At 50.9% G+C, this 12,173-nt stretch overlaps 1 protein-coding gene across 2 annotated transcripts; it reads right to left on the reverse strand.

Moving 5' to 3' along the window:
* Nucleotides 1–3: 3 nt before the first annotated feature.
* VPS11 (VPS11 core subunit of CORVET and HOPS complexes) lies at nt 4–9,656 on the reverse strand. 2 transcript variants are annotated; one of them, XM_074894928.1, is made up of 16 exons: nt 9,471–9,656; nt 8,919–9,063; nt 8,604–8,739; nt 7,381–7,544; nt 7,032–7,279; nt 6,429–6,630; nt 5,998–6,149; nt 4,825–5,011; nt 4,275–4,418; nt 3,597–3,785; nt 3,120–3,281; nt 2,498–2,637; nt 1,989–2,191; nt 1,284–1,455; nt 953–1,175; nt 4–264 (listed from the first exon to the last, which is right to left on the reverse strand). In XM_074894928.1, the coding sequence occupies exons 1-16, from the start codon at nt 9,626–9,628 to the stop codon at nt 100–102; spliced, it is 2,790 nt and encodes a 929-aa protein (XP_074751029.1). In that variant the 5' UTR covers nt 9,629–9,656; the 3' UTR covers nt 4–99. The 2 variants fall into 2 exon arrangements, with proteins under 2 accessions (XP_074751029.1, XP_074751030.1); XM_074894929.1 differs by lacking the exon at nt 9,471–9,656 and adding an exon at nt 9,124–9,387 and having other exon boundaries at nt 8,919–9,026.
* Between the last annotated feature and the right edge of the window lie 2,517 nt (nt 9,657–12,173).

Genomic DNA, 12,173 nt, shown 5'->3' on the forward strand with positions numbered 1-12,173 from the left:
ACGGCCCGGCCAGTCTGGTTTATTGGGGGCGAGGGACAGAGTAGGGGAGACCGCGGAGACACGGAGGGGGGGTGGCCCGCACCGCGCCAGGGTGCGGGCTCAGGTGCTGCGCTTGGCGTGGATGAGCAGCTCCCGCTGCAGGCCCGCCTCGATCGTCGTCGCCGCCTTGCCCGGGGGCAGGTCCGTGATGAGGGTGAGCTTATTGAAGACGCCACGACCGAAGTAGTCGGCCACCACGGAGAAGCCATCGTTGGAACACTTGAGCTGCCGGAGAGAGAGCAGCAGCGTCAGCACAAGGCTCCAGCGCCTCGGGGCCCCCTTCCCCCCCCTGCAGCCCCTTTGCAGAGACGGAGCGGCCCAAGCTCGGCCTCAGCTCTGCCGCTCCTCCAAGGCAAGGGCCGCAGGAGGGGCTTGCTCTGCTAAGGGTTTCTGCCGCCACCCGTCCCACCTCGTTTCAATCCTACCTTTGAGCCCTGCGCTGGCAAGGTAGCGAGCCATTACCTTAAGCAGGAAGGGGCTGCCTCGACTAGTCTAGTTTCCGCGTGCGTTAACATCTTCCAGCTCCCACCCCCTCCTCAGCTTCACCGCTTTGTCCTCGGGAAGCGCAATGCGGACGCAACACACTTGGCGTACCCCACCTGCGCCGTCCCATCCCCATTCCAATTCACACAGCTTTTTTTCCCTTCTCCTGAATTTGTTCTGTTGACCAACAGGCCTCAATCTGTTCTGGGGTCATGTGAGAAGAGTTTCTCTTTCATCTCTGGAGAGCACCAAGGACTCTTTATGCCCTATACATAACCTGTCACCCTAGGGCTTAACGCCTCATTATTCACAGTCAACACAACCTTGTTTACAAAATACTTTCAGCCTTACCCTTCTCTACCAGCCTCTGCGAATCTGTAATCTAAACCCTACTGACTTAGACTTGGTAAGACAGGCAGTGTTACCCTACCTGATGCTGAAACTGGTCGTGCAGATCTCTCTTCTGCTCCTGGGCTCGGATCATGTCCATCACTTTGCGATTCTCAGGCATGCAAGTAGGACATTCCGAGTCGCTCTCGGAGTAGCTTTCAAAGCAATGCTGGTGGAAAGAATGACCGCACAGGAAGTGGACCGAAGGCAGCTCCAGGGCACTGGTGCAAATGCTACACTTGGTCTTTTGAAAGATCTTGGGACTGAGAGAGAGGAGGCAGAAGGGTGAGAAAGACAAAGTGTATTTTTCCTTAATGAAAGAAAACAGCAGTTCTATCCTATATAAGGCAAGACAGCATGCAGTCCCACACCTCACTTTTAGCTCTTCGATCTCCTGGCGGATCCTTGTAGTTTCTTCTCGGTATTTTTGAATTCGCTGCTCGTCCTGCTCTATCTGGCGGCTCTGCTTCTGCAGCTTGTTGACAAGATAATCCTTAATCACAGATAGTGTAGCAGTGGAGTTATGAGCCAGCGTCTGCACAACTGAGAGCAACAGAGATGTTAGCGTAAATGCGATGCAAAAAATTGCAGCTACGCTAGTCCTACCTGGACAGACCGCCTTCCTGTAAAAGGCCTCTTACAGGCAGAGGCAGTCGGCATTCTCACTGAATCGGAGAGCTCATTTCAAGTTTGATTTCAGTTTGACCTCTTCCAAAAATGGGTGACTGGGAGCATGTTTGGGTAGCTCAGGCCAAAAGGGGCAAAGCAAGGATCTAGTAGATTGGATTCCATTTCAACATCTCCACCAAGGCACAGCAGGAGTTTCAGCAAGCCCTTCACCTCCCCACACAGACAGAAGTCTCATACAGACATCTCTAGAACGGATACCGCAGATCTTTTTTCGTAATTTGGGAGCTATGACTGGCATGGCTTTTCCTTATAAGGCAGGTTACTACTTCAAATTGTGGGCTCAAACTTTGTTGACACTTCTCTCAAATTACTAATCTACAGAGAGTGCTATAAACGAGCTTGGGCTTTGGTTTGGGTTTTTTTTGGGTGCCACATGTCATTATTACCAAGCAGCGGAGGCATAAGGTTCTTGTTCTCGATGTGTTTCAGCACTGCAGCGATATACTCTTTGCAGTCCTCCTCCTTCCGTGCAAAGTAGCCGAGAGCCTGTTCCCAGAGACAAGCCTCTTGGTCTCCATACAACTCACACACCTCGATCACCTTCTTGTACTGCTCATTCTGCATGTGGTAGTGCATGATCTGTTGGAAACTACAGGAGAGAGACTCATCAGCTGCCACAATGCATCTCTCCTTTAAGTCGTTACAGGGACCTCAGGTTTTCACCCAGCCACGTGATCCCCAGACATTCACACAGAAGCCAAGACAGGCCTGTCGCTCGCTCTCTACGTAAATGCCCTGCTCTAACAACAAGACATTTTCAGCCCAGCAATGATCTACAGTTTCCGCCTTGGGATACTAAAGAGGTTGTTAGGCATTGTAAGGCAGGGACATTTATGGCTCAGAAATCCCTGCAGTGCAGGCAGGGACAGGACTCTATGGACAAGAGCACACTCACAGTTTGCCCTGCTCATAGAGGTAGAGGACACCATCCTTGAAATTGTGCATCTGACATAAGACCAAGGCCTTATCAAAGACCGTTTTGAACCTTCCACTCTTCAGGAGGGTGAGGGCTTCGTTGTGCAGCTTCTCCTTGATCTAGAGAGAAGGGGGAGAGGTTGGGGAGAGCAACACACACACAGAGAACATTCTGCACTGAGACCTGACAGCAATTGGCAGCTCTTTCAAAGAGAAGGACAGTTTTGCCGTTTGCCCTCTATCCCTTTTAAGCAAACAGGATGTGGTTTCTTTCACGCAAACAGCCAGCAACCTCAGAGATCTAGCCAAGCAAGTAGAGCTACTTTTGTGGGAGAAACATCTGTCCACAGAGCTTGCGTTGTCTGGAATCTGTTCATAAACGAGATTCATAGAAAACAAGCTCAGCCTCACTGAAAGTAGTATTCTCCCAGCTAGGAGGCTGCTTTCCCATTTCTGTGCCAGTTGTCCAGCACAGCGTATGTATCGCCTCATGTTACCAATACCAATGCTCCTCTAGAGAGGTTACGGGTTGGCAGGAATGCAAATAGGGTTCAAAGACACCAAATCTCCCTCTCAAAACACAAAGCTGGAGGAGCTCAAACCTGCTCATCTTGTTCGTGTGCCCAGTTCTGGAGTCGAAGTTCCAGTAAAGTGTCATAGACACCCTGCGGAGAGTCAGCCTGCACCTCGGTCATGTGCTCCAGAAAAGCCTTCAGTTCTCGGGAGTTGTTTGCAAAGACTGGAATGAACTCCTCCGAATTAGCCTGTAACACAGCCAGGAAAAGTCAAGCCCCCAGATCAGTCTCAGCCAGACTGGAGCTTCCCCCTTGCCACACGGAGCGCTTGTTCCCAGAGTCTGCGACACGACGGATACGGCACAGTACGGGATGCTGATTACAGCAGGAATCAGTTCGGAGCGATAGCTTTAAGCGGCCTCTCATCTCTGGGACTGCCGCTACCAGACCAGGCTTCTCGTTATACCTAAACCATCAGGCTTGCACCACAAGGCGCGCCGGAGCGCTCGCTTGCTGCAAAGCTGCTACTCGAGAGCAACAACTCTCAATCAACGCACACTGTACCTTTTTTCCTTCCAGCATTCCAGGGCCTTCATTGTCCCCCGACGGCCGGTAATCAGTGCAAAGGATCTTCAGCAATTCCGTGGTCTCGTTAGGGACATGGTGCATCAGGATTTTACCATACCGCTTCATGTTACTCTCTGCCTGATCAAAAGGCAGTTTTCCGATGTAGTGCAAAGCCTCTTGGTAGTTCTGTGGAGGCAGCCAGCAAAATAATCACGTGACGTCAGCCTCCGCTCTCCACGGTTAGGACAGAAAGCGCTGAAGACATGCTGCGAATATGCCACAAACGCCCTTTGCTCTGAATTATCACCCAGTTCACTATTCCTGCTTGTTTTCCTCCTCAAGGAGGAAGCCCAGCTGTGGCCCAGGGGAAAGAGCACAGGATTTAGATCAATCTCTCACTAATGAACCTCCCTCCTCTTAAACAGCACTGTAAAAAGCTGCATCTGAAACAGAACAAGTAAGACCCTCCGATTTCCACCCCTACGCTACTGCATAAGGCACAGCGGACAGCGAACAGGCGAGCAGCAGTATGGCGGTCGTTACCGCCGCCTCAGCGGCCCTGTCAGCACACTAGCTGCAAGAAAGAGGTGAGCAAAATGGTATTCTCACCAAAGAGGAGGCTAGAAAAGAGGTATTCTTCCCAAAAAGAACATGGGAGCCATAACATCTCCTCACCTTGATGTCCTCTAGCTGGATTTTGAGGTACCACTCATGATGGGCGTGCTTCTCTGCCAGGTAGACAGCATGGGAGTAGTAACCCGCTTGACGAAGCACCTTGATTGCCGTTTCCACATCAAAGCGGACCTCGCTCTCGCTCGTCTACAAGAAAAAAAGCAGAAAGGTGATCCCTCAGCAATGCTCCCACAGTCCACGAGCAGCAATCATTTACATAAGAGGAGGAAAGCCAGAGCAGGGACAACTTAGTACCCCTCTTACGCAATGGAAAGATTGCACGTGTAGAAAGGAGGTAGTCTACCAGCCTCTCGTTAGCTTGCCGGCCATGCTGGCAAAAGCCAGCACGCTCCAGACTCAGATGGCAAGCCGGCCAAACTGAGAATCTAACCAAGAGCTTGGAAATAAAAGAGCAAAGGCAGGGTACTGAGGGTCAAATCCATTCTTCTCTCCCTCAACAGCCGCACAGGAGCCAATTTCCAATGTCACCACTACCCCTTTGTAGTTAGTATGAGGACACAACACCTTTGCATGATTTCACCTTCCCCGATACCTTAATGAACTCCTCCAGCTTGGAGCTGTCTTTGAGTTTGGTGTAGCAATTCAGCAGAAGCGTAGTATGGTCTGCATTGGCCAGGGACTGCAGGTGAAGCGTCTGCAGATAAGCTGTGAGGTTGTGGATACGCTGAGCGTCCAGGAACTTCCGAATAACGTAAGACGGTTCCAGCTTCCCTATAGTTCTGGGAGGGGAAGAGTCACGTTACAAGATACCGTATACCCAGGAAGTAAAAATAAACGGAGACATTAACAGCAGAGCACGCAGAAGCCTTACCTTCGGCAGGCACTAACCACTCGGGAGCACTCCGCTACACACCAGAAGCCACAACTAGTCATGTGTAAGAACAGCCATCCACATGTGCAGCAAAACAACCCACCCTCTACAGAGGCTGCGATCAGAACAACGGTGACAGCACCCAAACAGCTAATCCTCCTTTAAAGGAGGCAGTGAGAAGATGGACTCTGCTCTGACCACAACCAACTGGGAAGCCCCAAAAAAGAGGAACAAAAGCTACGTTCTTCCTTCGTTTCAGTCACGTAACTCAAAGTCAGCTTTAAACGCTCGTGCCCACACGGAGCAGATTAGCCACAGTTATCCTGACGCTTAGAAGTTGACGCTCCTGATGTGGCAAGTTGACAGTAAAATACATGCCGACTCTCGCTAAGTGTCGGGACTCCAAAGTTTCAGTTCTACATGAACGTAACACGCTTTGTGGCATTTTAAAGAGACCAAATGTGAAGCTTGCAGTAAGCCCCAAAACTGGCTGCTCCAAGTTTTAAAAAAACTGAGACATTTTAAAACTGACATTAAGTTGTTGGAGCATTTTCCAAGACGACTGCCATACACAGTCAAATCGCATCATCCATCTTACCTAGAGCGATCCCTTATTTATAATGACATCATCAGGCTCCACTCCATCCCAGTGTGCCTTCATTACTCACATTAAAATACGATCAAAAAGAACTTCATCCTAAGGTGTACAGAGTGATTTTCAAGCAACTTTTTTGGAGACGTTTAATCTCACTGACACGTTTCTCTACTGGTAGAATTTTCACCTCATGTCATGCTTTTTTTGGTCTGGTTTGGTTTTGTTCCTAGGCCGAAACAGAAGTCAAGGCCTCCGTAACTCCTACCCATACTACGCTGTCAGGGAGGAGCCCCACCTACCGGATGTATTGCTGGATGGCTCCGTCGTGGTTCCCCTTGTTATACAGATGATCGCCATACTGCCGGAAAATCTCTGACAAACCATCGCTGTCCAAGTGGTGGCTCTTGGCCAGGTTAATGGCCATTTCAAATAAGTTCTTTCTGAATAGCATCTGTTAAATACACAATAAGAGCAGCATGAGGAAAACACCGTCGTGCAAAACAAGTTCAAACGCGCCTGGAAAACAAGTTGTTTCTTCTTTTTGGTGCTGGACACGTACGTGCGCTCGGGCTTTTAAATACCAAATACCTTATACCAGTTTATGCTGAAAAGCTATCAGGTCACCTGCTACATAACTCGCTTACCCAAACGGCTCAACTTTTCTAACCGCAGAGCCAGTACAATCTTGCAGACATAAGGCAGAGACTAATAACAGATCAGATTTACATGCCTCAAGTTTGGTTTGCGTATCCTTCTCCTGCAGTACGTGAATCTTCCCATCTCTGGTCAGTACATACAGAGAACCCCACTCTGCCAAGACATCCACTATATCGTCAAAGATTGAGCTGTATGCAATGAATTTGTTGCACAAGTCATAGATATTCAGGACTTGTTTGTCTGAATTCTGTGCCTCATTCCCAGCAAACTCTGACCTGGAGAACAGAAGAAAGCTTTAGAAAACAAGGAGAGCATAACTTGAATTCTGGATACCTATGCAAACTAGGGGTGCCCAGAGAGCAAGACAAATGGGGTTCAATCGGGCGATGAAGCAAGCGGACCCAGAGGCAAAACACCACATATTTATACACAACTTCCATCTACGTGTTAGACTGAGACATTCATAGCACTGGGAAAAAAATCTCACTCATTCAGCATGCTTAACTGTGCCACTCTCACACGGGAGTTAATCGATATACGGGTCCAGATGAACTTTACACAACCTCTGACAAAGTTGCAATTGCCTCCAAGAGCGAAGGTTCACAGGGAAAAAGGAAAAAGAGAAAGCAGGAAGCCACACAAGTGGAAAGAACTCATCTGTTCCGAGGAGCCCTACTTTGGAGAAGTCTTTCGGTCCTTGGAGACAATGATGAGGTACCCCCGATACCAGTGAACAATCAGCTTTTGTCCCTCGAAGGCAAAGCAGGGGCCACGTTCGTCTGGTTGATAAAGGTACACGCATTCGTTTCCTGCCACAATGAACTGGAGATCCTGGGAGGGGTCGCTGAGAGACGAACAGCGCAAGCCACAACCATGAGTGTCCAGCTCCAGGTGAGGATAGTCCTTCACGGAAAGCATGTAAGACTACAGAGGAAACACAAGGTTTTGGGGTTTGCTCCGAACTAGAGTCTAGAGCCAATGCAATTTGCAAGTCAGAGTCTCTTTTTTTCCAAATAACTTCCCACCTGGATGTTCTCCGTGGTCACCACAAACAGATGAGTTGTTTTGCCAGACTGTCGGAAAGCGAGGCCAGTAACTGGGTAACTGCCCTCATGTAGGATCTGGGTTTTGCTATGCCGGTCTCGAGTGATGTCTCCTTTGGTAAGTACAACACTCCCATCTGCAAAACCTGATGAAGGGGACAGACTAAACTGTTACTTACATGGCACACCTGAAATATCCAGCATAAGTTAGGGCAACTCCAGGCAGCACAACACCTCGCTCACCTGCAAGGTGTTAAGTAACAGGATTGCCGCAGCTTCTCATGTCAAGCAAGTACACGCCCAACCACCCCGACTGCTCCTGTTCCAGCTCAGGGCTGTCACCCGACTGCACACAGGATGTCACAGTTCAGCAAGGTTCAACTTGCTTTCCACACACAAACTGCAGTTGCAGGTTATTTTTGTTTGAGTGAGTCTGTATTTTGTTTTACAAATAGCTTTCTTATCCACCAACTCTAACTATCATTTTAATTCACTTGCTTATTCAAAGCGTACTACACACTGTAAAAAGACTAGCGGCAGATTTCCTAAGAGCAAGTAAAATGTCCAGTTTTCACAGCCTGCCAACAGCCCCAGTCCTGCAAGTTGTTCCAGGGCGGAAAGTCACAAAACACACATGGAAAGCTTTCTGATTTCACTGCAGGGACCAGCTCACTGAATGTGCTTGTAACCTCACAACATTAGCGCTCTTACTCTGCCAGAAGTTAAGCAAGAAATATTACACAGGAATGCTTAAATCCAAAAAGGGACATCAGCTTTTTTCTTTTAAAAAAGGTTTCTATACAGTGCTTGAAAAAAAATCTCTCCGTATCATTAGGTATCACACAAACCTATGTTTTTTGTTGTACTACAACAAAAGCTAAATTTAGTACAGAGTTCAATAACTGTGCAGCGTTACCGGCTGGTGGGAAAAGATGACATCAACTAAAAATATGTGCATCTCTTTTAAGTATCAAAGTTATTACTGTAATATATACAGACTGAGGCTAAATTTATGTATTTATCCTCTCAGGCTCCCAGACAGTGCATGATACGCGATCTCTCTGTGAGAATAACATAAAAATTGCACAGGAACAAAAACTGTCAGGATGTTCTATGCTGATTTTTGTGCTATCTATTCATTTTCCTGGTATCTGAGCAACAGCCATACTATTTTTGTTAAGCTATTACAGTTCAGGTTTACTTACCGATAGCCATGAAATTAAGATTCTCGTGGACAGTAAGGCAGGACACAACTGTGGGCTTGTTACCTGGTATTGCTGGAAAAATTCGTGTGCAAAGAGGATTGCCACCATCTCGTTTCTCCAGGTTCCAGACTTTAACCTACAAACAACAACAATCTGGCATAAACAAAACGCGCAGTATTAGGAGACCAAGAGCGGGTGTCAAACGTAACAATGCCCAGAACAAGCAAGCTACTTAAGGTAACCAAGGAAATGGCAGCAATCTTCAGAAAGACCTATAACACAAACGCATTTTCCTCTCTTTGCCATTTGACTTACCAAGGGATTAATACCCTCTTCATCCTCACCGACAGAAACCAAGATACTGTGCTGCTTCAGCTGGTACAGATGCGTGACCCTTAGCTTGTAAGCCTGGAAACTGCTGAGCTGAAGGGAGCGAGGCAAAAACCAAATCTGACCTTCCATATGTAGATCACAGTTAAGGCACACAGAGGGGGGGAAAAAAACCAAACAAACACCACACCTCCAATCATACCAGAATCAAAAACCTCAATGCGTGCTTCTTGCTGACCTCTGGTAGGGCTACAGCAAACACACCTCCGCACAGCAACCCGAGAGCACCGAAACACACAGCGGCGTTTCTTCTGAACAGGCAAAGGACAGCCCAGTGCAGGAACCTGCCGCACTCCCAAGGCTCAAGTACCCCTAAGCCCGCGCGGGGGCCGCGCCCGCCCTAGACAGGGCCAGGGACTCGCCTGCGGCGCGGCCCAGACCCCACCCGGCCCGGCCCGGCCCGGCCCGGCCCGCCGCAGCTCCCAGCCCCACCGGGCCCCACGCGCCCGGCAGCGCCGGCGGCCGCCGCCGTGCAGGATATCCCCGAACACGAGGCTTCCCCGGCCCGAGTCGCAGACCGCGATGCCCGGGGGCAGCCCGAAGGGCTTCCCACCACCCCCATCCGGCCCCGGCGGCTCCTTCACCGTCTCCCTATCAAAAAAGACGAAGCGGCGCCACTGCAGGTACGCAGCCATGTTGGCGCCGCGCCGCGCCCCCGCGCTTCTCACGTGACCCGCAGCCCCGCCCCTCTGGTCACGAGGCAGAGCACGTCGCGGCTCCACGCTCCGCACTGCGCATGCGCCGGGGGGCGCTGGGCTGCGCCCCGGACAGGCGGGGGCTGCCGGGCAGTCTCCGGCGGAGTCTGCCGCTCCGGCCTGGTCACAGCAGGCCGCGGTCGGGGTCACATCAGCTCGTGCCGTTCTGCTTCCTGTGCACCGCACGGTATTTCACGCGTGTGCACCCGCCACCGACGGGGCTCAGAGTTGTCACCGGCCCCAAACTTCCACCCCCCTTTCATTTTTCTGCTGCTAACTGAAACAGCCTTTGCTCGCGTGTGCCTTTGGCCAGCAGCTCTTTACTACCTCCGGGAAACCGTGCCCTGAACGGATCTTGGGATGGGAATGGGGCTGCCCGGGGCTCGGGAGCTTGGCCCTGGGAGGGGTTAGGCAGCAAAGGCTCACGCCTGCAGCAGGTCAGAGCTTCGTAGAGCCAGCGCCACTCGAGACTCTCTAGGCTCTGACCCACTATTTCCTACAGCCCCTGCTTCTCCCCCACATCAAGAAGTCATCTGCAGAAGGATGCGCTTTGATGCCAGCTTGGTGTCACAGCTGCCTGGCTTTACCAAGGTCCTGCGGCCCAGGAGCAGGATCTGAGTGAGTTCATGTGCCTGATGTCACCTTTACAAGCTCAGCAGAGGATGGGGGGGGAAGGGAAGGGAGGCATGTTTCAAAACCCTGGGCTGTAGTGTCCAAGGAGCCTGAAGCAGCATTGGCTGCAGGCTCTGCCTTGAGACGCCTACCTCGATTGGGTGCCTGCATGGTAAGGTTGCTCCAGCACACAGCTAAGCCCATCCTACCCCGCAGCAGGAAGGGGGAGAGATTTGGAAGAGCGAAAGCTGAAAACCTGTGGATCAAAATAAAGATGGTTTAAGAGGTGAAGCAAAGCTGCACACACAAGAAAAACGAGATGAGGAATGCTACTAAAGGGGCACAGGAGCACCGCACAGCATGCAATCCCCAACAGCACCTTCCCGCTGTTGGTCCCGGGGAGGCAGCGACCCCGGTCCCACCAGCCCACAAGCAGTCCCGCTGCAGGAACTGGCCCTCGCTGTCGGGCAGCAGCGCCAGGCAGGGCTGGCACACGGGGGTCCTGCACAGCCCCAGGCCCGTCCCAGGAGCGGACTGCAGCAGGAAGGATGGAGACTCCCAGGCTAGCAGCACCAGTCCTTGCTACACATCATCAAGTCCTGTTTTCTGTCTATTTCTGGCACTATCTGCTGTGCTGTCCTCCGCACCATGCCATAGCCAGGGCCAGCCATAGCCTTCCTGGTGATGCTGGTACATCCCCACCCTCCAGTAGCACTGACTTTTTTTCCTGCCCCCCATACTAAGAACAGTGACACGTGAGCTCCTAATGTGGCAGACCTATCCTTCTAAACCGCACTAAAAGGACTTAATTTATCATTAGACTTTTGTTTGGCGAGATTTCAGGGGCTCACCTCTATGTTTTGGGGTCTGCGGAATTTTCAGCTGAGAGCAGGTGACAGCATAGTCACCTGAAACACGTACCCCACACAAATTTTTAAAAGCTGGCAAAAGTCAGTCTCTCATGGTTACTTTCTTTCCAGTCTTCCTCCTCTTTTCTTCACTAACCAGTAGAGAAAATGTCTGCAGTCCTACATAACCCTGCATGCCACTTCAGTGCGGCTACCGCAATCAGGCTGGCTCCAGCTAAAGAATCCAACAGATCGAAGAACTCCATGATCTGCTGAATCAGAAACTCTGCATAAACAAGTACTGCTGTTTATGTCAACAATTACATCAGGTTTTCAGACAGTAGCCAGCGAGTTCCAGTTTCAGGAACGTCTTGCACTGTTCTGTCACAGCTTACAAACTATTCCAGAGCCTTCACAGCACTGCCAGCTTAAGGTTCAAGGAGAGCTTTCAATAGGACAGCCCTTTCCCCGCCCCCCCCAAGGACTTACAGAGCTGATGAAAAGCTGCAGTCTTGCCGTTGACACTTGCCACGGAGTTTTCACGCTGCACTCGAGCTGTGCGCACCAGGTACATACGTTTTATAAGGCCTCTTCCACAAGGACACCCAAATAGTTTTTACCTCGCTCCACTGCTGCTGGCGCTCAGCTACTCGGGTCGCAAGAACAGAACTGGCCAGACTGGGAATACACTATTAACGTACATCCCGAAGCGTGGCAGCAGCCAGCCCTCCCTCCCCTCCTCGCCAACTTTCCCTCGGATGTAAGCGAGAAGCAGCGGTGCGCCTCTCACAGAAACTTCACCCGAGACCACCAGCCGCTCTGGTCAGAGGAGCCCGTCACATCCCACGCCCTTTGAGAGAAACTCAGCCAGCTGTCCTGGCCGTGAACCACCGCACCCAGAGCCGCGGCACAGCGAGAGGCTCCCCAGAGTACCCGCAGCCAGAGCTCAGGGGTCGCTCTCGATGGAAGACGAGGAGATAGAGCCCCAGCAGACGTGTGCAGCGCCACTCCGGCCCATACAGGAA

Source organism: Strix uralensis, chromosome 26 (assembly GCF_047716275.1).
Source record: "Strix uralensis isolate ZFMK-TIS-50842 chromosome 26, bStrUra1, whole genome shotgun sequence".
Taxonomy (NCBI): domain Eukaryota; kingdom Metazoa; phylum Chordata; class Aves; order Strigiformes; family Strigidae; genus Strix; species Strix uralensis.

Excerpts from the sequence above, each read along its gene's own strand:
- VPS11 (XM_074894928.1), bottom strand. The coding sequence starts at position 9,628 with ATGGCTGCGTACCTGCAGTGGCGCCGCTTCGTCTTTTTTGATAGGGAG. Across the intron at positions 3,282-3,596 it reads GAATGCTGGAAGGAAAAAAG|GCTAATTCGGAGGAGTTCAT; the intron begins GTACAGTGTGCG and ends GCTGTGTTACAG. Across the intron at positions 265-952 it reads ACGACCAGTTTCAGCATCAG|CTCAAGTGTTCCAACGATGG; the intron begins GTAGGGTAACAC and ends TCTCTCCGGCAG.